The sequence below is a fragment of the Dysidea avara genome, chromosome 1 (genome assembly GCF_963678975.1).
Source record: "Dysidea avara chromosome 1, odDysAvar1.4, whole genome shotgun sequence".
Taxonomy (NCBI): domain Eukaryota; kingdom Metazoa; phylum Porifera; class Demospongiae; order Dictyoceratida; family Dysideidae; genus Dysidea; species Dysidea avara.
The window spans coordinates 46066269-46093272 of record NC_089272.1 but is presented as its reverse complement, the minus strand read 5'-3'; the positions used below and the strand labels follow the sequence as shown (position 1 = coordinate 46093272).

Genomic DNA, 27004 nt, shown 5'->3' with positions numbered 1-27004 from the left:
ACCACTTGGAAATAAAGTGATACTTTCACTATCTACAAATGTAGTAACTAGCTATTGCTACATACATGTGTGTCCATCACTAATGGTGTTTACTAACTATTTCCTATGCTATTAATTACATTGATGGCATAATCAATGTCTTTGAAAATCTCACAGCAAATATGAGTAGTTTTAAGGATGCAATCATTACTATAATTATTATAACATACACTTTACTTACAGTATGGCATATTCAACATAATTATCATGTATGTGAACATAACGCGTGCGTGTGTGTGTAGGTATGTTTATGTGTGTGTGTGTGTGTGTGTGCGTGTGTGTGTGTGTATGCATGGTGAAGACCATAAGGGATGTGTATTTTCCTAATCCCTTTCTCATTTATATTAACTGATATACTGTCCAGTAGATTGCAACAAAGGAATATGTGGTTGGGTATGCATAGTAAAGGAGGAAAGTGCCATCCACATACAGAAATTTTGATCACCAGCTCCACATCATCATTTACATCATTTTTGCCACACAGAAAAATTACATGCTTGACTGTACACTTATAAATTACATAGATATGAATTTTGCTTATAATGCTGGGTTCCACTATATTATCCAGAGGGGTTCAGTAAGCTTGTAGATCTATATATGCAATACCTTTCCTTAATAAGCATACAGACGGTCACAACACAGACTCCTGTACATAGTTGCTTATCATCAGGTTTTCATATCAAGCTGCAATTACTACTGTATAACAGTTAAAGATTTTTTGTAAATCAGATAAATATACAGTCCTCATAGATACATTATGCAATTTATTTGCTACAATGTTCACTTCATTTGTGGTGATACAAGCACACTTTATTGATACCAGTCTGATATCAATAATCAATATCCTGTTTCGGTGTATAATATTAAAATAATACATATATTCACAATGTACATGCAGTGGAACTTCTCTTATCCAGGCAGTCTGGTACATACCACTGTCTGTGCCTCAGAAATCTCCAAAACTAAGAAATGCATACTGATATGGTAAAGTAACTGACTTAAATACAAGTAATGTTGTTATTGCTTTCAGTTAGTGCTATGCAGGGGAAGAGAATGGAAAATTTTATATTTAATTTTCTATTAATTTATACCTGTTAAAATATGAATTAATCAGTAAGTCAGAAATTAAATCTGAAGGAATGAAGTCACTACAGAGCATTCATGGTCACTCTCCTGGGCTATAAAAATGTACTATCACCTAGCATTGTAGCAAGAGTTCATAATATAGTAGTAAGAGAGAGTATCTAACTGAGGTACATTTATCAAACGCACTGCCAGTAGTTCAGTATCAACACTTCACCTTGTTATGTAGAATAGAGACTTCACCATATTTAACACCTATCAACAGTTCTGTAGAGTTGTATCTATTGTTGTATTAAGCACCAATCTCTGGCACCAATCAATGTCTTTCCATGCTAGGAGAGGCATTGATTTCATCAAAAGGTGAACTTGTAGCAGTGCATTTGTACATGGTATATTGAGCATTTGATATACTCTCTTTCTCTTCTAGTATTATGAACTCTTGATTGTAGTTATTATCAGTAGAATAAACAAGCCCATGCACTCTTTGGGGTAAGTTAAAAACAGTAAGCCTGGGATAGTATAGCGGCATAGCCCCCAAAATTGGCAATATTGTACACTTTTTCATAAAGCCATGAAACTTTCCACATAAATAGTACTCCTCAATACATGTATTTTTAGATATAGTGCCATGGCTGATTTGACCTTTGGTGACCTTTACGGCCATTTTTGTACAGAAAATTGATTATTTTGTCTTTACCTCCCTGAAGTAGTAATTAACTTGTTAAAATATGGTACCAAACAAAAGATCTTGCTGATAGAAACAACTTGGTTTTTATTTGAAGTCAATAGGTGATTTCATTACAAAGTTATGATCATTTTTATTAGCTACAAAATTTGATATATTTAACTGCTCTCGAGGTGTGAGTTATCTGTGTTCAGATAATTACGCATAAATTTATCAAATTTTGCAGCTAATAAAAATGATCATAACTTTGTAATGAAACCACCTATTGACTTCAAATAAAAACCAAGTTGTTTCTATCAGCAAGATCTTTTGTTTGGTACCATGTTTTAACAAGTTAATTACTACTTCAGGGAGTTAAAGACAAAAATAATCAATTTTCTGTACAAAAATGGCCGTAAAGGTCACCAAAGGTCAAATCAGCCATGGCATTATATCTAAAAGTACATGTATTGAGGAGTACTATTTATGTGGAAAGTTTCATAGCTTTATGAAAAAGTGCACGATTTTTTGGTTGTGCCGCTATACTAGGACCCAAGTTTTCTCTGGATCCTGACAATATTTTATCAACTTAAAATTTTTTTATCTTGTACTATATGTCACAATTGCATAGAAATTTGATGCGCATTATAAGCACCAACTCTGAAAATGGTTTTGTCTTTGGTCTTTAGCTGGCAGGTGACTAGCATTGGCTACTCGTTCTAACTACATGGATAGTGAATCTAGTGATGTGGGTCATGTGGCATTAATCAAGTCTTTGACCACATTCACGGAACTTGTCAAAGGTACTGGTTTCGTGTTCTATGGCTTATAATCTCTTATACTTGGTATGCATTGTATGCATTTTGACAGAAAAATGGATTTACCCATGCGATCATAACCTGCAGCCACTGGTAGACACTGAGAATCATCCTGTCTATTGCACACATTTTGGAATGTACATGCATAGGAATAGTATAATATCATGTCTTATTAAACTGCTGCAGTTGATTGAGATGCATGTGCATGTGATAGTACACATTACATACCACATGTATTTAGATTAAAAATTGTCCACTTTAAAGAATCATATACAAAAAGCAATAACTGATCACTGTCTGAGTATAATTGGACAGCAGTGAGCAAGCTGAGATTAATTATCTTGGAAAGAGCAAAGGATGACAGTAATAAGAGATAGGTAGGAGTGCAATGATGTAAAATGCATATGTATATCACATTCTTTTCTGCTAAATTCTTTTTGCCATCTCTGCAAGAGATCTTCTGTATGATGATTTCGTGCATGGATAACTATTGGGCCAAATTTGTGATATCCTACTATGCAACTAGATGCTTCCAAGAACTGTAAATAAAAACATTCCATAAATCTATAATTTCTATACTGACCTGTTTGACTTGCACTTCCTTTGTACGCAATAATGTTTTATCACATATCTTTGGTTTCAATACTCAGAAGATAAAGTAAAGCCAATCCAAAATGTAATTTTAAAAGTTCACATACTGTATAATTATACTAAGAGCCAGATATCGATATAGGGCAGGGATGGGAAGGCCAATTGGATGCATGCTGTGTGTTTGTCCCATGTGTTATACTGGAGTAACAGTAGGTGTGTTTCTGTGGTTTTGACAGAAACCCTCTTTTAATCAGTGCAGTCTAATTATTGCTGTGCTGTATTGGCAATTTATTATAGCAAAAACTATAACATACCACTGTATTTCAGTAGCATGCATGCAATTGCATTTTACTAACATCTGTCATAGTTAATTAAACCCAATTTGCTTTCACCTCCCACTGCACTGAGATGCTCTAATAGAGCAGTCAAGTAACTACTCTAATAGAGCAATCAAAGCTACAGCGTATATTCACAACTTTTGCTCTAAAGTTTGTTTGCTTATTTCACAAATTTAAGCATTGGATTTACTGTAGTTATTAACTAAAAATATCCTGAAATCCATTCTCAGGGATTCAAAAGTCTCTATACTTTCTGGAGACATGTCCTCAGATGCTATTCCATATCCCTCAACTGTAATACATTCTGCACACAGAAACCCCTTTTAAAAAGTTCTAGATCCATCACTGAGTAAGCACCTTCTCTTTGTAACTTCACTTCTTTATGATGTTAACTGCTTGCCTAAAATTTTAAAATAATTAACCTGGGTGCCAAAAGGTGTGTGCATGTGTGTAAGGTGGTAAATTCAGCTTTAATGCTTGTTTGCAGTATATGTAGCTACTGTGATGTAATGATGTTTCCTAAAATTTCCCTCCTTCTTCCTTACCATGATCAGACTGAGACACTTAAATCTGCCATCTCTATACAACACCATAGACAAAGGGATGACCTGTATCAAATTCTCAAGGGCAGCCATGATTACTGATCAATAATTATTTACCTCATGTGCTTCAACTACAACAAGAGATCACACAATGAAATTATTCAAGCATTATACAAATTGAAATTCTTACAGAGGTTCTAGTTTTTGTAGCAACAGAATGATCAATGACAAGCTAATTTGTTGCCTCCCTGCAGGTCCCAAGTGGGATAGTTGAACAATGATAAACCCTAATGAAACAACAAGAAGTCACAATTGTTAAGTACTGGCTGAATGCAGAGAAAATCTTGGACCTACGCTGTGTGGCTTCTCAGGCACTTGCTTAGACTGCAAGCAGCTGTCTGTGGATCAAGTCACCACCTGGTCTGGGATTTTTTCTGTATTCAGCATAGTTTTCAGATTCAGGTTATGACTCCCTATGCCACAGGTTATGATAATTTGTTGTCTCCCTGGAGGGATTTTTAACAATGATGACTGGAGTTCGTTACCCCAATCTCTCCCTCTGTAAATGAGTTTATAGCTACTGTAACAGTAGTTGCTTATTTTATTTTGCATAGTATTATCATCATGGCCATTTTCAGATGAGAAAGTGTGAGTGCAAGTGATGAAAATGTGAAGTCCTAGACAACATGCAACCACTACAATGACTTACATTATATTGTAGGGCTATAGTAGACATGGCAATTAAGGAAAAAGAAAATAAATCCGTGTGTGAAGGTATATAATTATACAAAATATAATACCACCAATGGCGGATCCAGGATGGGGCATTTGGGGCAAATGCCCCCCCCCCCCCCATCTTGTGGAGAAGCCAGCCACGCTTCTTATTAAAATAGGTACTAAACGTTGTCAGGCCAAGATCAGTTTATCAACTCATGAAAATATGCACATTTCACTAGCATTTATTACAAATTCACCTGAAACCAAAGCAAACTAGCTGTAAAATAGTCATCCAGCACCTTCGTTCGTACTAAGCGCCTCTAAAAATAATTATCGTGTTGCTGTTGTTTGAGACATTCTGAGCCTTTAAAGCAGCTTTTAAGGCTTCGCAACCATCTGAAAAGGCCAAAATAGCAAAAATCAGCAGTGAGACACTACTAAGAGGTGATTATTTGCTGCTTCAAAAAATGCAGCACTGAACTAGAGAATATGGCTCTCCCCAACCACCTACAATTGTGCCCCTCCTCTTTCCAGCTCCTGGATCCGCCCCTGACCACCACCCTTTCTTGGTCATTGTCTAATGAACACACGTAAATTATACATAAATTTGAAAAATAATTGGGCATTATTTTCTGGTAGTAAAACGCAATCAATGTTCGTAAATGGATGGTTTTGTTCGAACGTGGAATTTATCGGACCTTGCATATATTAGCTGCAGCTCTCACGCTATTAATCCTACATACCTGATTATTGGAGGATAGTTGACTCTACATAACAACGCACACTAAAAACTTACAATTATAAAAAACTACACCTACAAAAAACGAAACTACAAAAGCAGAAAATTACAATTCATCTAACAAACACATACAATGGTCATTACAAAACCGTTCCTGTATACTTCCGTGTTTGCAGCGTCACGTGTGCTACGTCGGCATCCTTTACGACGAAAATACTGTACAGAGGATTGCGGAATCTTTGCAATACAGGAAGCCACCAGAAACGTGACCTATCAAAGTTGTGGTGACGCATTTCAAAGTTGATGGATCACGTTTTTCTTTTGGCGTTTTACGGTTTTGTTGCAAACATTCCGCAAACCTCTGTATATCGTGGATTGCGCATCCGTTGTCATAATTTTTTTTTGGATTCAACCAAATAGCCAATCAAATGTGAGGACTTCCATTCAAATTTCGTTCTCATTGGCCCATTTTCACGTGACACCATAGACATTGGTGACTACGGATGTGCAATCCGCGGTAACTAGACAAAGAATTCTACGTATCACATGATGCTACGTATCACGTGATACTACTGTTCTTGATATCTAAGATTTTAAATGCTTGAAGTCTTGCCAAATCACAAAGATCTGAAATCTTGTACAGGATTTTTCAGATTTGCGGACCCCGGTTTGTACTATGGCGCATAGAGGGATTAGTAAGGACGGCCGCCTACATAACTGGTGTAATAGAGGAAAGTATAAGAAAATTGAAGAGTTTATTTCCACTTGCAATGATCTCCAGTCACGACTCGAATGCCGTCTTGGAATATTTGGGTACACACCTCTGCACGAAGCAGTTATCAATGGTCACGTTAAAGTGTTACAATTACTGCTTCATCATGGTGGCGATGTAAACAGCCGTACCGACAATGGATCGTCTTTACTACACTTAGCAGTATCTACTGGTCGTGTGGATTGTGTACGAGTGCTTTTAGCCAACAATGCAGATATTTCTGTGACGGATGAATATGGCAAAACACCAAAACAAATAGCAGAATCATGTCGTAAATACGCTGTAATGAAAGTGATAAGAAGTGCTGGTTAGTGTTTGAATAGCTATAGATATGAATGAAAGTGGTAACAATAGACTGTTTTTGTGGGCAATTAGCGTATATGTCGCCAATTATCGGCACTCGTAAACTGTAGAGGCTACAGCGTATATTGAGGCTACCATAATGGGCTTCTAAAACATTTCTTAGAATCGTTTTCATCCGGTGATTATTCAGTGTTGTTAAAGCGCCCATACGAGCCATTCTGGTTAAGCATGGAATTGCATAAAATAATTATTATATTGGAATCCAGACTATGCTTTTACGTCTAACCTGATTGTCTCTTGAATGGATGACTTCAACCTGTAAATTGATGGTATAACTCCTGATGGTATAACTCCTGATGGTATGACTCCTGATGGTATGACTCCTGTGGTCACTTAGTGTGATGATACTTCAAGGTGTGATGTTCATACATCTGAAGTTTCTTTTTCTTTTATTTATTGAAATGCTGCATTGTAAATTTTTTGTGCGTGTGTGTGTGATCAGATTAAAACACGTCAGAAGTTTTTAAAAAGGAGTTACAATTGCGTAATGAAATTGTGCTGATAATTGGTGATTTACGCTAGCTAGTTCTTTTAGTACAAATATAAGAAAACATAAATATGTAGTTATTATCTTACCTACATTGCAAACCATCATGAATTTAGTGTCTGCTTCACAGCAGCTGAGCCTCATAACTTAATCTTTACATTCTCAGCCACCAATACTCTAAATAGCATTGCGGATGAGTGACTTTTTATTGATTTCATTTTTATCAACCAGATAGCTGAATTATATGCTCACATGACTCAAGATCAGTATGCAACTTTCTTAACCTCAGGAGCTAATAGCTAACTTAAGCATTTGTTTCATGGCTGCGTTTAGCCACCAATTGAATATAAATTGCTGATATGGTATTGCTATGAGTGGAGATAGGAAGTAACAAATTGGTTTATTTAGTCTTACTCAAGTAAGGCAAATTACATTTGATTTTGTGGTTTCAGGTACACGTTATTGTGGTACTTACAGTATATGGGAAGCACATATGAGACGTGTTACCACAAGATTGCGTTTCGATGTCTAGTTCCATCATATGTGACCTGCTGAACAAAAAACTGGCCGTTTTCACACATTCCTTGAATTCCATTTTATTGCTTCCCTTTTATCTATAGTAACAAAGGAGTGGAGAGCCAAAGTTTCAGCCTTTTGTGATAAATATATAATGATAGACATTTGGAGCAGGAACAAGCTCGATTTGTACAGCAACGATCGATATGTCAAATTACAAGCGCTTACATAATCGACCATAAGCATAACTCATGACTGAAACAAGCTATGAAGATGGGGTTTGGCTTAGTCTGTTCACCATGAACTGACACATCGATGAAGGTATAGTGTTTTTCCTGTACGTCTTCTTGTGGACAAATGAGAAGGCCATTTCAACAACTAAATTACGACAGTACACTTTATTTCTACCGCATCATCAATAGGCACCCATAACTGACATACCGTATGCTGTACAAACATGAAACAACAATTCTTACTGCCAATGAATAGAAGAATCTGGTGGTGTTTAGTTTTTATTGATTTTAGCTTCATTTTAGTACATAACGAAGCGATTGAAACGTGCATAAAATTTTTGTTTAGCACGCGTATTTTTACCCAGTTTGTTTCATAGCAAAATAGAATTTTGTGAAAATGGTCAGTTTTCACTCAACAGGTCAGATATATTAAGGATCATGGAGTTCTGGCCAAAAATATCACCAAAGTCAGCTTCACAATGCCACTCTGGTACCTTGGCAGTATTGGTTAGGTATAACCAAGCCTAAAAGTGCCTTCAGTACGATCCTAAATGCTTCCAATAGTCATAGAATTTCCTTAAATTTATTTGGAATCTTCTACCAGCTGCCTGCCTGCCTGATTCCTTCTGGCAAGTGTAACTCGATAGCGGCTAAGGCTACGGGCTTGATTTTTCACTGTTTAATGTCGCTTCATCCTGAGACATACCTTTTGGCAAACTGCAATATGTACAATGCACACATCATGGGCTTACCTTTGCTATCCATATTTTCCATGGTGATTGCAGAAGTGCTTCTGATAGTGTTCTTCATTTGCAACACTGTGTAACAAGCTGAAAATAGGTTAATCGAAGCATAATGGCCACTTTACATTTGAGTCAGTAATGGATAGTTGGGGTTGGCAATTGTCTGTATGTTTCATGGTGATTGGATTGATTGCAGAGGCACTCCTACTGTTCTTTGTTTGTAGCGCTGTGTAATGGGTTGAAAGGAAAATGTAATGGATGCTTGCTTCACAAAAATTGATAGCTGAGGCTCGCATTCAGATGAAAAATATTAATTCTGGCACCATCTTTTCTTCTGATGTGGTATACGTTGGTTCACTAGTCATAATGATGTTACAAAAAAGTAAACAAACAAGTAAAAGGAATTTTAGGTTTGATTAGGGATCATAGGAAATCAAGGGAGGTCACTTACACCTGTTGACATACTAGTGAACATTTAATCCCTAATTCAGTCTTTACTTGCGCAATTAGATTTACATAATAAACATGGTTGCATTGTATGTACAGCATGTAGCTTTGTATATAGTATCTAATCAAAAACAGCCAAACTGTAAAAAAGGGTGCGGCATCCAAAAAGCCAGTGTGAAAAAAGATGTGAAATTAAAGGTGGCGGTCAAGAAATACACATGTTTACACAGGGACCCGAACCAGGAGCTGGCAAGAGGAGGGGCTCAAACAGGCTAAGCTGTAAGAGTGGTTGGGGAAAACCAGATTCTCTTGTTGGATGCTGTGTTTTCGCAACAGCAAACCATCACCTCTCAGTAGTGTGTCATTTTTGATTTTTGCCATTTTGGCCTTTACAGATAGTTGTGACATCTTAATGCACTTCTCAACTTCATGCCCCACCCCCGGGCGTCCCCACACCCCAAGTGGGGAATTGACATTGCTTCTTGCTGAGGCAATTGACAGTTGTCCAATTCACTGACCGATTTTCGGTAGTTGTCTAAACAATAAATGTGACCAGGCCTGCGAAAACAGGGCATGTGAGCACAAACTACATGCTGTCGCACTACAGGTCATATCTCAGTACTGGAACAGAATCTTTGAATTCTGTAACTTGCATCATAAAGCCAACTAAAAGCTTACTTACTAAGGGCTAAAAGTTTCATTGCCATAGCAAAATGGTATAAAACGTTGTGAGTAAAGGAAGCTTGAAAACGTAGGCAAAAATCATGTGCCCACATGCCCTGTTTTCACAGGCCCAGTCACAAATCAAACTTTAAGGTGTATACCAGGTCAATTACTAGTCACATGCATGAAATAATTATGCGCTTAGTCATCTTTGAGGCATTGTCAAATCCCCTACTAGGGGGTGGAGACATTGTGGGGATTTGACAGCCGATTTTGCCCCAGTATTGGGGAATTTGACTCCACAATTTGTCAAATCCCCTGTCCCCGCAGGTGGGGGTATGAAATTGACAAGTGCATAAAAACTGTTTAAACGATTTAGAAGGTCTTCAAAAGCAGCAACATGATAATTATTTTTGAGTTGCTTAGACACACAAAGGTGCTAGGTGGCAATTTCATAGTTAGTTTAATTTATTTTGGGTTAATATATTCTAGTAAAATGTGCATGTTATTTTGGTCTGACAGTTTAGCATATCAATATTCAGAAGAAGTAGCTATATGACTATTCCATAAGGGGGAGGGAGGGCAAATTTGCCCCAAATGCCCCATTCTGGATCCGCCATTGGGGCGAAAGTTCATAAATATATTTCTTACTGATCACAAAAATAAAGAGCATGAGAGAGAAACTATCATTGGTGATGAACAAAAAAATGACAATGTACAAAAATAGCTATAGCTAATTAAGTGAGCAAGTGAGTCCTCGGACACACACTACCACAGAGAAGGCAATAGAATTCCCACAAGTGGGTGTGGCAAGGGAAAAAAACTAGTTACAGCAACACACACAAAAATAATGTAATTACAATAAATAATAGAGTTGACAACATTCAAGCATCTTCAGACCATTCAGGGCAATCTCTTGCCATAAAAATTCTTCGTGATGAAGAAAAAGAAACGGTAACAGCCAAGTCAAAAATCCTTCTGCAGGTGGATTTAGAAATCTTGATCTCATTTTGAATAAAGTTAACACAGTTCATAAATGATGACAAAGATGCTGGCAACTAGTGGCCTAAAACACTTATTTCAATGGCATCATAAAAACAAGGAATTCTTTGATGATCAAATTCTGACTGCAACTCTTGGTACTCTCTCTTCCCTTCTTTTCGATCCCTGGCAGATTTGAGGTGTTCAACTGAATCTAGCTAAGGGACATGTCAGTTCTAACAAGGCCACCAAGTTGCTGCTTTCATTGTAAAAAACAATATCTGGGTGATATGAGGTAATCAGGAGAGAAGGAGGGATTGTTGCCTGTGGAGAGTCACTTGCACGCATACCAGGAAACGTTTAATTAAAGAAGAATCGACATGTGAGTTCAATCGACCCTCCTTATTCAAATAAGTCGGCAGTGTACGATCATTTCACACACCCACCTAATTAAGTGCGTCTGAAGGGATCGTTGCCAAGTGCCTGAAATAAATTTGTGCGGATTAATGAGGCATTATGGTATCCTGTCTGAGAAATGAGAGGTCCGCAACTACCGTACAGCCTTCTGTCAAATCTTGTTGAAATCTCTGACTTTGAATTCTGAAATCTCTGAAACTGTTGTAAAGTTCCGTATATTTCCTGCATACTTCCGTACTTGCAGCGTTACATGTGTTACGTCGGCATCCTTAGCAACAAAATCTAAGCTGTGCAAAGAATTCCGTGAATTTCCGTATACTACGTATCACATGATGATACTGTCCCGGATATCTAAGATTTTAAATGCTTTGAAATCTTGAAATTTCCAAATCATAAAGATTTGAATCTCGTACAGCATTTATCAGAGTTGCGGAACCCCCGATTTGTACTATGGCGCATGGAGGGATTAGCAAGGACGGCTGCCTTCATAACTGGTGTAATTGTGGAAAGTATAAGAAAATTGAAGAGTTTATTTCCAGTTGCAACAATCTCCTGTCACGACTCAAATGTCGTCGTGGAATGTTTGGGTACACACCTCTGCACAAAGCAGTCGGCAATGGTCACGTTAGAGTGTTACAGTTACTACTTCGTCATGGTGGCGATGTAAACAGCCGTACCAACAGTGGATGGTCTTTACTACACGTAGCAGCATCTACCGGTTGTGTGGATTGTGTACGAGTGCTTTTAGCCAACAACGTAGATATTTCTGTGATAGATGAATATGTCAAAACACCGAAACAGATGGCAGAATCATGTTGTAAACCTGCTGTAATGAAAGTGATAAGAAGTGCTGGTTAGTGTTTGAATAGCTATAGATAGGAATGAAAGTGAATGAAGTTTAACTTGGTAACAATAGACTGTTTTTGTGTACTGTGGGCGTAAGTCATCAATTATCAGCAGGTATATAGCAATTATCAGCACTCCAGTGTAGACTATAGAGGCTACAGGGTATATGGAGGCTACCACAATGAACTTCTAAAACATTTCTTAGAATCGTTTTCATTCTGTAATTATTGTTGTTAAAGCGCTATACAAGCCATTCTGCTTAAACATGGCGGAATTGCAAAAATAATAATTTCATAATGGAAACCAGGTAGCTATTGGACTCTACAAGGTGGTGATGATGACTTTCCCTTTCCCTGTAGTTGTTCTTTCTTTGTTGTTCCCCTTTCCCAGTAGTTGTATTTTATTCATTGTGGTTATATAGTTTGTTTTGTAGATTGTAACTGTAGCATTGGTTGTAAAAATAAAATATATTGGAAACCAGCATGCTTTTTACGTCTAACCTGAATATCTCTTGAACGGCTGGTCTCACACTGTAAATTGACGGTATGACTCCTGCGGTCACTTAGTATGATGAATCAGATCATACTTTGAAGTGTAATGCTCATATTTCTGAAATTTCTTTTATTTATTGAAATGCTGTATCGTAAGCGAAGTTGTTATTGTTCCGGCAGCCGGAAATATTTTGTCAGGGCTATTGTTCTGGCAGTCCACTAGATTTCTCACTATCAAGTACACTAGTTGTATGCTATGCCCCCAGTATCTATGCCCCCAGTATTCAACTTTGGGGCACGCATCTAGTAGGTTTCCCAGAGTATTCGACTTTAGGGAATGCGTCTAGTAGGTTGTCCCGAGCATTCAACTTTAGGGGACGTGCCTAGTAAGTTGCCTCAAGCATTCAACTTTAGGGGACGCAAAAAGTAGTTTTAGTGTTAGGGGTAGGGTCGGGTTCAGCTTTTGTTTCTTCTTCACCTTCAATATATATTATATAGAAGTTACTCCACTCGGACACATATAAGGTAGAAACTAAGGAAGTTGGGTAGCTAAAAGTCATGTAGCACAATGGTTAGGACTCTGGACCCAAGCGCTAGAGGTCCTGAGTTTGATTCCCACTCAAGGAATTTTGTGTTTTGTTTTTTTTCGTTTGAGGACCTTTTTTTGTCCAAGTTTTATTTTATTCACATGACTGCCGGAACAATGGACTTTATCCACAATGACGTCACGAGTACAAGATGGCCACGTCATTTTGGGAACTAATGTACAGACGCCTATGGAGAAATTGTTTTGATCAATCATATTTCAGCCAGGGAAGAAGATATTGAGCTCTAAGCAACAGGTATGGGTACAAGACAACACAATAAACGATTTGTAATGCATGGTGGAAAATTTTCAAGATAACGCTTGTTTGCAATGGTTTTTGTTACGTTATACCCATACATGTTGGCTACTGGTCAGTATCTTTCTTTACGAGTGAAATATGATCGATCAAAGCAATTTCTCCATAGACGCCTGTACATTGGTACCCCAAATAACGCAGCCATCTTGTGCTCGTGACATCATTGTGGATAAAGTCCATAGCAACAGCCTATGGACAATATCCATAGTGACGTTTTTTGATGTCACAAAATAAACTGGCCGTGCTAGTGTGGGGACTTTGTACAGGGAGGTTATATGTAATGTACAGGACTCGACAAGCGAGTGTAAACATACATAAAGGTGTAGTGTGTGTGCAAATATTATTAACAGTTAATTAGATCTTTAAAGTTTTGTAATGTTGTACAATTAATTATAGTATCTGGTAATTTATTCCACAGTTTAATTGCATCGGGGTAGAAGGAATGTTTAAACGAATTAACTCTAGTAAATGGTTGCTTAAATCTATTTGAATGTCCTTGGGTGGGTAAATTATTCTTGATAAGTGAGTTCCCTGTATCAATTTCAACAAGATTATTAACAAATTTGTAGATCATTATCAGTCTCAGGATTTCCCTTCTAACTTGAAAAGGTATTGGGCGAGGTAGTGTTTCCCTATGACAGCGTTTATAAATTTGAAAACGGGCGAAGGTGAGGCATATAGTATATAATGTAATACTATTAAGCCTACTTGTGTCCGATTTTAAAATTTCAGTTTGCTTTCCTTGTTGGAATGCAGTTTGCATTGCCACGGTATGCAGGGGTGGAGGAAGTAGTTGATATAAGGGGGGCTGACCAGGGAAGGATCCAGACTTCTGGTAAAAAAATGAACTGAAGCACTACATTGTCTCTGGTTTCGTAAGGTGAGATCAAAAAATAAAAAAGGTCACAGCCAGCTGACAATAGCTTCCCACTTCACCAGCTACACATTTATAGCTGATAAACTACATAAAAATCCTTACATAGCTCGCTACACACTGCTCTAATACTGTGACTGCTTTATTAGAGTGACTGCTCTATTAGAGTATCTCGATCTTTATCGCAGTTTTCAGCCCTACTCCAAGGAGGATAATTTTGGCCTGGTGTCATTTTGAGGTGGGGCTAAGCCCCCTAGCCTCCCCCCCCCCTTTCCGCCACCTATGACGGTACGTGTACCACTCCTTACCTTATTATCTTGTGGTTCCAAGTGTAGAAAACTACAGACAACATTTATTTGGAATACTGCGTGCTAAGTCTCTGAAGAATCTGGGTGGCCTGTGGATCAAGTCACGATGGGATTGGCTTTTTTTCAGCCCTTCTAGGTATTTGTCCCGTTTCACTTTAGAATACATGATATTTAGCTCAAAGATTTTCGCTTAGGCTCCTTGGCCATGGGTAAACACCTCGTACAGGCTCTGCCTTTTGTGTATGCCCTCCAGTGCCTAACTGGTAAAGAGGATAAGAATAACAACATTTCCTTACTTAGGTGGCCTCCCCAAAGTTGGCTCCGAGTGTGGCGCTTGGCCGTCACGATGGGGTTGCCTTTTTTTTCAGCCCTTCTAGGTATTTGCAGACCTCTCAACTCTCACGATTTGGTCGTGAGACACACAATTTCAGCCTTCATATCACGACTGCTTGCTGATCTTACAATTTTCAATAAAATTTCCAAAGGCACGCTAAATCTCCTTGATTTAAGCCCTAAACGTCTTGTAGCAGGTATCACGTGATCAGTTAATTAGAACAGTGGGGCGCCTCCGTATATTGAGCTAGACATTTTGGCGGTTTCCCGTATTTTTACTGTGTCACGAGTCACTACGCTGTCAAACTCAATGAACTGAGCATTATTTGAAGTTGAAATCCTTTGAGAAAAGACACAGCACACATGGAAGGTGAAGAATAGGGTGAAATCCTACCAGTTGCGTTATTACAAATGTTTATTGCGCCTTAATTTCGGTTGTTGTGCGGTGTACTTGTGCAAAACATCTGTGCTGAACACTATATCCACTGCTGGATACTGATTACTCAAGAAATGAGAGGTGAATTCAATGATGCGGAATCACTGGTGAAACAGTAATGAATGACCATACCTTTGTGCTCAAAGAAGATACTAACCTGAAATTTTGTTCATGTATTAACCTATGTTGTTACTCATCACTGTCCAAATTTCAAGGCAATACTATTTTTCTATCTGACATTATGAACTGCCAAAGTTCGTAAATTGGATGTGTGTGGAAGACCCCTTTTCACAAATCCGGTCACATATATATAATTTGTACATTTACTGATAAAATATTTAGAGTACATCTACTTCATCTTTTCTTCTTCCTGTAATAAAGAAAAAAAACATAGGTTAAAAAGTCCCAAAGCTGGCCATAGGCCGGCTTTGGGGTATACAAATACAAAAAGAAATGAAATCTAATCCAAAACAGCCAAGCTGTAAAAAAAGTGTGCGGCCCTCAGAAAGGCTATGGTGAAAAAAGATGTGAAATCCAAGGTGGTGGCCAAGAAATGGCTGTGATGGTAGGTTAATGGTAAAAATTTTAATAACGACAATTCAGGTGAATTTTTGTGCCGCTTCACAAAATTTACCTGAAGTGTCATTATTAAAATTTTTACCATTAACCTACCATCACAGCCATTTCTTGGCCGCCACCTTGGATTTCACATCTTTTTTCACCATAGCCTTTCTGAGGGCCGCACACTTTTTTTACAGCTTGGCTGTTTTGGATTAGATAATAGGATACTTCAATCTGTAAACTAAATGTGGCCAACCTGAAATGAGAATAATTTTACAATTCCAGGTACAATTCTAATGAATACTTTTAATTTTTTGTCATGATACTGGTTTCCAGATGTACAGGTAGCTATAAAGCAAGCACAACTGCATAATAAGTGACACAGTGATAATTTATTTATGACGCGTTTACAGTGTCTAATTTGTGTAGTAAAGTATTGTGATAATCGTAATAATGTGGTACAGTATCACAATAATAAAATTTTCATTATCGCACACCCCTATGACTAACATACTGTCTCCATGGTTTATAGTTTCTGATTCAATATACTTGTAATACTACAGTGGATTCAGTCCAATAGTACTTTTGTCATATAGGGTGGGTCACTTGAGTTGCTGTAACAGGGTTAAAAACCTTGTGATACTGTATTAATGTATCAAACATGTTAGATACTTTAAACTGGTCCACCCTTGAATCAAGACGTAAGATTAACAGACTCCAAACTTTGTATAAGGAAATCCACAACTTACCTGGCCTATCAATACCATCATACTTCTTAACCACTTAATGTTCAACTAAGCACCACCACCCTAACCACTTTATCCATCCAGGTACTCGAACCATTTACTGCCAGCGCTTCTTCTTTCCAAGAAGAATTATTGACTGGAATAACTTTGGTGATTAACTCAGAACATATTGACATATTTACTAACAAATTACTAGACATGATACTTAATATAGCTGTACTGTAATCATGTGTATGTGTGTAATTTCCTTGGAGTGTTATTCGTCTCTGGGCACATCGGAATGCCATCTGCCCAGTAACAATAAATTAAAAATTGCAACCAAAAAATGCATTCCTGCAATAATGTTAATGTGTAGGTTGATTTTAACAGTGGTAGTAATGTCATTGTTTAAATTCATTAGCATTAACATCATAGCAACGACTACCTTTGATATCATTTTTTCAACCTAGACCTTTGAAGGCTGTACCTTTTCACAGCTTGAATGGATATAGAACAAGGTGATGTTGTGCTACTTCTAAACACCAGCTGCCATGCAGCTAGCTAGCTCATCTGGAATTAATGAACTATATATAAATTACTTATTTATTTATTTAATACTGGGCAGGCAGCACTGCTGATGTTGCCCAGGGGACCAGCTTGTCCCAAACAATTACATCTAATCCAAAACAGCCAAGCTGTAAAAAAAGTGTGCGGCCCTCAGAAAGGCTATGGTGAAAAAAGATGTGAAATCCAAGGTGGCGGCCAAGAAATGGCTGTGATGGTAGGTTAATGGTAAAAATTTTAATAATGACAATTCAGGTAAATTTTGTGAAGCAGCACAAAAATTCACCTGAATTGTCGTTATTAAAATTTTTACCATTAACCTACCATCACAGCCATTTCTTGGCCGCCACCTTGGATTTCACATCTTTTTTCACCATAGCCTTTCTGAGGGCCACACACTTTTTTTACAGCTTGGCTGTTTTGGATTAGATTCATTTCTTTTTTGTATTTGTATACCCCAAAGCCGGCCTATGGCCAGCTTTGGGACTTTTTAAACCTATGTTTTATTTCTTTACTACAGGAAGAAGAAAAGATGAAGTAGATGTACTCTAAATATTTTATCAGTAAATGTACAAATTATATATGTGACCGGGCCTGCGAAAATAGGGCATGTGGGCACATGATTTTTGCCTACTTTTTCAAACTTTCATCACTAATAACTTTTTGTACCATTATGCTATGGCATTGCAATTTTTAGTTTTTAGTAAGCATTTAATTGGCATCATGATGCAAGTTGCAGAATGAAAAATACTTTACCAGTACTGAGATATGACCTGTAGAGTGATGGGGTGTAGTTTGTGCCCACATGCCCTGTTTTCGCAGGCCCGGTCACATATATAATACATATGTGACCGGATGTGCGTAAAGGGGCCTTCCGCACACATCCAATTTGCCAACTTTGACAATTTATAACTTCAGATTGGAAAGAGCTATTGCCTTGAAATTTGGGCAGTGGTGATTTCTTTGCAGCTGAACTCTCTACATGGTGGTTTCTTTGTAGCTGAACTCTCTACAAGGTAATTTCTTCTAGCTGATCTCTGTACAGGGAGATTTGTTTGTAGCTGAACTATCTACAAGGTAACTTCTTCTAGCTGATCTCTCTACAGGGTGATTTGTTGGTAGCTGAATTCTGTACAGGTGATTTGTTTGCAGCTGAGCTCTTTACAAAATGGTTTCTTTGTAGCTGAACTCTCTACAAAGTAACTTCTTCTAACTGATCTTTTTACAGGGTGATTTGTTTGTAGCTGAACTATCTTCAAGGTAATTTCTTCTAGCTGATCTCTCTACAGGGTGATTTGTTTGTAGCTGAATTCTGTATAGGTGATTTGTTTGCAGCTGAGCTCTTTACAGAATGGTTTCTTTGTAGCTGAACTTTCTCAAGGTAACTTCTTCTAGCTGATGTCTTTACAGGGTCACTAGTTTGTAGCTGAATTCTCTACATGGTGGTTTCTTTGTAACTGAACTCTCTACAAGGTAACTTTTTCTAGCTTCTTTCTACAGGGTGATTTATTTGTAGCTGAATTCTGTACAGGTGATTTATTTGCAGCTGAGCTCTTTAAAGAATGGTTTCTTTGTAGCTGAACTCTCTACAAGGTAACTTCTTCTAGCTGATGTCTCTACAAGGTCACTAGTTTGTAACTGAGCTCTCTACATGGTGGTTTCTTTGTAACTGAACTCTCTACAAGGTGACCTCTTCTAGCTGATCTTTCCAATGGGTAATTTTTTTGAAGCTGAACCCTCTACAAGGTAACTTATTCTAGCTGATCTCTCTACAGGGAGATTTGTTTGTAGCTGAACTCTCTACATGATGGTTTCTTTGTAGCTGAACTCTCTACAAGGTAACTTCTTCTAGCTAATCTCTCTACAGGGAGATTTGTTTGTAGCTGAACTCTCTACAAGATGGTTTCTTTGTAGCTGAACTCTCTGCAAGGTAACTTCTTCTATTGATCTCTCCATAGGGCGATTTGTTTGTAGCTGAACTCTCTACATGGTGGTTTCTTTGTAGCTGAACCCTACAAGGTGATTTTTTCTAGCTGAACTATCTCTTTCCATAGTTTCATGAACTCCCTACAAGGTAACTTCTTCTAGCTGATATCTCTATAGGGTGACTTGTGTGTAGCTGATCTCTATACAGGTTTCTTATTTCTAGCTGATCTCTTGAATTCTTTTCAGGGTGACTGCTCTATTAGGATGACTGCTCTATTAGAGTATCTAGATCTGCATTTGCTGCACCAAGTTGGATTTCATGTTATAACTCCGTGGCTTTAAATCTGATTCTTCTACACTATTGATGAGCCTTTCTAAGATGATTACTCCATCTGTACAACGATTTTCAAAGCATTATCCCAAGCGGTTTATCTGGTAGGCGTGGCAAGCAATGGTTTTTTTTATTAGCTAATCTCGATTGCATAATTGTTACACACTGTTGGTTTTTTCGTTGTATCTTCCTGTTTTTTAGCTCGATTTCTTTCAAACTACAAAAGGTTTGAGGTTATATAGTTAACCTATTCACCCACCGATTTTCAGCTTCTTCCCATACGCGGTTTACCCTGTAGGCGTGACAACATATTGGTGTTATGTTTCGTGAATAATTGCTGATAACTCTTTGCCTGTTTATCGTATTCCAGCCAAAGTTGGTACCGAGATGCGCGCTTATATCCCCCTTCTGTGTGCCAAATTTCAAGGCAATCGGATATGGCATTCGAGTTTTATAGCAGTTTTTGTAAGTCTGCGACAAGAAAAAGAAAAATTAAAAGAAAAAAAAAAACGAAGAAACTGAGCCAATTTTTGAAGTCGCATATCTCGGGAACTCGCAAAATGATTTCGCTCAATTTGGAATGTGGAGTGCTTCAGTTGGAGGGCATGTCCACAGTAAAAATCGTCTTGTTTCATCAAGGAAGCACAGAGCTACGGAGGTGCGCAAATTGCGTTTTCTTTCTTCCTGTCAATATACTCACGGGTGTTACGTGCCGGCTTCTTGGGCCGCACGACACGCTACCGTCAGGCGTGTGTCTTGATACTATGTTGCTATTTTAGCTAATAGGTGTTTGGTTTTGCAATAGCAATAATACATAAGTTAAGTTATTCTAATCTTTCAGATTTCCTAGTTCATGATTTTTTTGTGATCTTCTTAAATTACGTTGCTATGCAGTACTAAAGAAGTTCTTGTTAAACAAACTTCTTTTAACAACATATTGCACATAGAAATATCTTCTAACCTGTTTTATAGTTTGACTATTGTGTTTCCTCCACAAATACTTTCAATACAGCCTCAAAGCTGCTCTTCACCTTTGATCGAGTACATAGTGGACATTCCCCCTTCAACTTGCAGGGATAGGCTATTCCCGGCATCTACAAGGCCTGTACCATAGTTGTTTAGTTAACATCTGTAAAACTTGAAGGGAAAATAATTCATTAAGTCTGAGGAGATTTGCTTCTTGCATACAAGCTGCTTTTACCATTTAACAATTTTGGTCACGTGGGTGCATATGGATAAACATAGATAGGTAGGTGCACACACACACATACTCCACACTCACACACACTTTTATGAAAACATTTTCAATAAACCAGACGCATACCTGTACCTGGTTTAAAAAGCTACCTTTTACTAAACGTGAGTCAATTATCTGGATTAATATTAGAGGAAGGAGGCATTCATGTACTGTAATTATCTGAAAATTATATAGTCATTCATCTCTGTGTAATACTTTAATAAAACATACACCTGTTGACATAATATACTGTAACGAATAGTCATTTGTGACTAGCTGAGCAAAAACTGGCTGTTTTCTCACATTCTTTGAATTCCACTTTATTGTATCTCTGTAATCTATGGTAACAAAAGAGTGGACAGCTAAAGTTTCAGCTTTTTATGATAAATGGTCTTGGAACTATAGCGCTTGACAGTTGGAACAGTGATAAACTTGATTTTTACAGCATCATTTTTACAGCATCAACATGGCAAATAAATTGCAGGCACTTAGATAATCAATCATTATCATAACCCATGATTATAGCAAGTTACAAAAATGGGACTTGGTTCAATCTGTGCACCATGAACTGGCAAACAAATCAAAGTATAGAGTGCTTTCCCTGTACTCCCCCATGTTGACAAAGAAGAAGGTCATTCCAACTAAGAAATGATGACAGTGAATGTTGTTTTTACTGCATTGTAAATAAACACCCATAACTTATGTATCCTTTGCTGTGGGAACATGAAACAAAGATTTTCTTACTCTCCATAAGCAGGCAGATCCAGTATTGTATAAGTTTTATTAATTTAAACATAATTTCAGTGTGTACAAACATGATTAAAATTTGCATAAATTTTTATGTAGCACATGTATTTTTACTGGTGTATTTCAATATGACTTTGTGGCAAACGATAAAAATTTGCAAAATTGGCTGGTTTTTGCTCAGCAGGTCACATTTTGGCATTTTCACTCAAAGGACACAAATTCTCTTATTTATTAAGGCTGTGCAGCACAAGTGCTGAAGGTCTGTAGGACACCTGGTCCTACAGCCTGGTAAAAAGATGTCATTGTTTTACAAATGTACTATTGTTTACTAATGTTGCATTAATGTAATCTATTTCTTATCTTGTGGTGCTCTAAAGTTACGTACATTATAGATTTTTTATGTGGCTTTTACATAGGTGCAGTAACAGGAAGGGCTACAAGGGCTAGATACCCTACTCTTATTTTAGAGGGGGGCTTAGCCCTTCCACTTATGAAGATCGATGTACTCTAATAGAACAGTCAAATACTCCAATAGAGCAATCATATACCAAATAAAGCCAAATTTGTTATGAAATTCTCAAAAGGAAAACTTTCTTGTAGGGACATGCCCCCAGAACTTCCTAGTAAGTGCGCATTCTGCATACTCAGTGAGTTTTACAAATTGTACAAATTGTTTCAACTGATAACCACTTCTGCTTAGCCTTCTCACTTTTAATTTTGTTGCTATGCCTCTGGACTTTATTAACTGAGTTTTCTGTAATGTGACACTGTAATGCTGTGACTTCTGTACCAGAAACCCATAAAAGCGATGTTCACCACAAAATATAACCATGGATATGTTTTGAGGTTACAAGTATTTCTCTTGTTTGTGATGGCAGTAAAACATCTTGTTTTCTGGATAAAAACTCATATTTTTACACATAAATATCATAAGCCATTGATATGTACATCTGCTGCTAATCCTGCAGCTGTAGTAAGAATCTTCCTTGAAAAGCAAATGTGACCTACTGAGTGAAAACTCGACTTGTTGTTTTAGATAAAATTAATGTCATTGAAATACATTGGTAAAATAACTCTACAAAAATAATTTTATGCATGTTTTAATCACTACAGTAAGCTGTGAAAGAAAGCACGAATTGAGGTCTCCAATACACTACTGGATTTTCCTCTTCATGGAGAATAAGAATACTGTTGCTTTGTTTCTCTGCCATGTGGCAAACATGAGTTACGTATGTGCATTTGTTTACATTCCAGTAAAATATGACTTAACCGTTACCGTTTCTCAGCTAGAACAGCCTTCTTGCTTAATGGCAAGAGTATACACACATTGATGAATGTCTCAGTTCATGGTGAATAGAATGACTCAAGTCCCAACTCTGTAGCCCATTGCACTCAAGAATTATAATTGATTAAACATTCACCTGTAGTTTTTTTCCGGTATAGTTGCTGTACAAATCAATTGTTTTGCTATTCTTGTTGTCTATTACTATAACTCCAAAAGATCTTACTAGATAAGGCTGAAACTTAAACAGCCCATTCCGCTAGAAACAAAAAATGTCATAACATGAAGTTCGAGGAAAATGCAAACAAGTCAAGGTTTCACTCAGCAGGTCACAAATTGTCATATATAAAAATCTAGAATTCATGCCAGCTACGCTAGCTATGATCTCTTATAATATGTCATCCAAGCATGTTAATGCCTAAAATTTACCCCCTTATATTATTATATGAAGTTACTATTGTATGATATTTACACTTTTCTAAATTCACGTTTCTTTATACCACCTGCATGTTAAATCTTGAGTGGTACGTTCTGAGTTTATTACATGATTTTTATATAGAAATCATCAAAGAGGTGTACACTGATGGTCCTAATCTCAATGATCTACTGATGGTACCATTTGAACATTTGGAAGGAAATTGCTTGGACCGTGCTCTGATAATTGCCGTGGAGAAAGGAAACCTCACCAATGTTGGAAAGCTTATCCTTCGTGGTGCATCACATATTGATGAAGCTCTGAGAGAGAGTCGCAGATTACAGAAACATGCGGTAACAGCAATGCTACTACTAATAAAGGCAGCCGTAGATAATGACCAACACCTTGTTCTGAAGCTTTATGGTGAAGATTTACAAGGACTAGACACTAAGACACAACTGACGGAGGATGATGATGACTTAGCTGAACTTCAGCGTATTGTCTGCATCAAATCATTAAGACAGTGGTTCCTATCGAGATATCACGAAGGTCCAGTGCATATGCAGTGAGAGAGGAGCTTTTGGTTAGGACTGATGTTGACAAAGAAAATGGCACTGTAGAATGGCACGGATTGCGTTTGATACAATTAGAGACTTCATGGTTGCAAAAGGTTGATTGGGTAAAAAAGTTAAGCTTAGCTCATAATAACTTTGCTTCTCTTCCTCCAGAGATGGGTAGCTACTTAAAACAATGCACTAAGATTGATTTGCAACATAATAAGTTACGTGAAATTCCTCCATGTTTGCTAGAGCTTCCTAGCGTTGTTGATTTAAACGTGTCACATAATCAAATTGTGGAGATTCCGAATGTGCCAAGATGGTCTGCTTCTCTGTCTGTACTTGACTTGTCCTACAATTGTTTGAAAAGTTTACCTATCTCTGCAGTAGCTCCCAACTTGAAAAGTCTAAATATCAGTTATAATCAGTTTAACACTTTTCCTCAGTGTGTGTGCACATTTGTTGAGCTTACCACACTCAACATTGCCCACAACTTGATGATACGTGCTCTTCCTTCTGAAATCCATCAGCTAAAGAATATTACCTCTTTTAACTTCGATGGAATTGATCATCTGACGGACCCTTTCAGAGTTCTCAAATAATGAGCCAAACGCATGATGTCACAATTCAAGTTGAACTAAGATAACATTAACATATGCCTGAATTGCTTATTGAATGTACGATATACCAATGTAGAAATTGTTTTGGTTAGCATTATTTTATTACTTATTGATTGTTAGTTATACAGTATGTTGTGATACTCTTGCTGGCCTTTAGAACTTGTACAAGACTTGATATAGTTTGATGATGGAGATCACCTACATATTGATGTAAACTGTATACTGTGCATCTTTCCACCATTTTGGGAAAATAACTATCTAATCAAGGTAGGAGAAAAATCTTTTTTCTATTATCTACTCTAACTACTGTATGTACTGTACCTATGTAGGTGCTACTGATATACACTTTTTGTTCCTACATCTCTTAATATTAGTGGTAGAATTTGTCTGTGATATGATTTTTTTTACAATAATCACATACCCTTACAAACAACTATAATAATATTATTAATTACACCTTACGAATGACATGTTACATGATAATTATTTGTGAGTTCAGTCCAAATCTGACGAACATTAGAGCTAATGTTATCCAAATGTCGGTCAGTACCACAACCAAGAAAACTACAAAACGAGGTATTTGTAATGGAACACACCAGCAAAAATGGTCATGAAATGTTCAAATGTTGATATCTCCATGGCAATGAAATAGAAGACTGAAATGATGGACAATAGCTGTACCTCTGCAGTTGTTCATGACATATCCCATCTAATGATCTGCATTATAAACCAATAGGTGCTGCATGGCAATGCCTTTCAAGAGATGTAAAATGTGTGGAAGACAACTGCTCAGCAAGGTTTATTTATTTTCCCCTTAATAAATAAAAAGTAAAAATAAATAAATAAAATTATCTCATCTCAGGAAATCGTGAAAGTGTTCAGTATTTGGATAACTGAAGCCTATATATTTATACGTGACTGGGCCTGAAAAAATAGGGCACGTGGGCACATAAAATTTGTCTACTTTTTCAAACTTTCACTTGGATGAGAACTATATAATACTGAACAATAATTAATCAGTACCAGCAGCAAAATTAATTAAGCTGCTAGTGAACTTCTACAAATACAGCATTGACAAAATACAAAATAGCATTGACCAGACATTATTATGATGCTGTACATTGATAGACTCCATAATAGCTTTAGTCTAACAAAACACACAGTTATCAAATCATAGGTTCAGGGAAATCGTGGTCTAGTGGATAAGACAAATTTCGGGTAAAGGGAATTGTCAATGTCTACGATCAGGAGCAAAAGCAGGAAATTAGCTAGCTACATAGTTATGTACTTTATGCACAACATCTCTGTCTCATGTGATTATGTGATCATTAGTCACTATCCCACTAAGAATCTGGACCAAGAAAGGTGTAATGTGAATTTAAATCAGTTAATGTTGCTACAGAGTATGGTGCGATTATTTAAACAAACACTTTCTTTAGCCTATACTGTATAAATTTATATTATGAAAGGAGTTCATCAAGAGTGTATGTAGACAGCTGCAGGGAAGGATTTTCAAAAGAATTTCCATTGTAATATTAATAGTGCAGAAGTCTAGTACGTGCAAGTATTATATATAGCCCCAGCTGCTGACAGACTTTGAAGTTCAAAGTTTAGAAAATTTGCAAGATACAGCAGCTATAGTATTAAACAGTTAAGTTATTTTTAAACTTGGTACTGTATACAATTCATCTTTGGGCTCTTTTTAGGTAGAATAACACGTTTGTGTTTTTAGCCAGTTATTGGAAATGTGCAAAAAGACAAAGAAGGGAAAGAAGAGAAAAATCCCAAAATTGTGTGCTTCAACATTTTCAAAAAAATGTTACAATAGCTATTTGAACAAACAATTCCAAATGCAATTTTGGACCAAGATGGTTTCGCATCTACTTGTGCATGAAATGGGAAAGTAGGTGACAAGGGACCACAAGAGCCTTGACAGGAGTACAAGTATCAGAAAAATCTGGCAGTTTACTCTAAATAGTCATCGTAGCTACTCAGTCATCATCAAAGCCATCTTTGTTGTGATTTTGGTTACTGTGACAAGTCATTAGAAAAGCAATAACATTATCTATTTTGTTGATGATTCCAGATTTCAGGATTTCTAAATATTTAATGGATTTCTGAGATAGTATACAAGAGCTTCAAGCCATTGGAGACCCCTCAGAAAAAAAACTTTGGTTGTTCATATCTCAGGATTGGCTGGAATGATTTCTTTCAAATACTGTATGGTACAGTATGTGGACTCCCCTGCATGCATGCAGGCATGCAACTCCACTGTAAAATTTGTTCCATTCAGATAAGAGATCATGGTTAGTAGTGATATCTTTAGGGGAAAACACTGTAATTAGCATGATCCACATACATGATGTTATTTTATTTTACAGAACAACCTTTTTTTCACTAGAAAACCTTGATGGTCCATGAAATTCCATAATATGATATTATAATTATTTGACATAGTTTATGATACATGTCAACTTTTCCTACTTTTAATCTTTTCCTTTTCTCACATGCTAAGAACAAGGATGAATGAAATACATACATCATTGGCTAATAAATTAGGAGAGTCATAAATGGTGCATGTGTCTGAAGAATAAGCAAAATATTAATAACAGTTCAGTGCAAACTTCAGAAATGCACACATTAGTATAATGTTATAGTTTGATCTTAAAAATGCAACGAACGAGTTAAAATCAACA

The 27004-nt window shown here is 37.1% G+C and overlaps 1 protein-coding gene across 1 annotated transcript; it reads left to right on the top strand.

The window, feature by feature from the left end:
* The first annotated feature begins 6122 nt into the window (after positions 1 to 6122).
* Positions 6123 to 23866, top strand: LOC136265788 (uncharacterized). Its single transcript, XM_066060707.1, has 2 exons — positions 6123 to 6610; positions 23276 to 23866. The coding sequence occupies exons 1-2, from the start codon at positions 6208 to 6210 to the stop codon at positions 23698 to 23700; spliced, it is 828 nt and encodes a 275-aa protein (XP_065916779.1). The 5' UTR covers positions 6123 to 6207; the 3' UTR covers positions 23701 to 23866.
* Positions 23867 to 27004: the final 3138 nt, after the last annotated feature.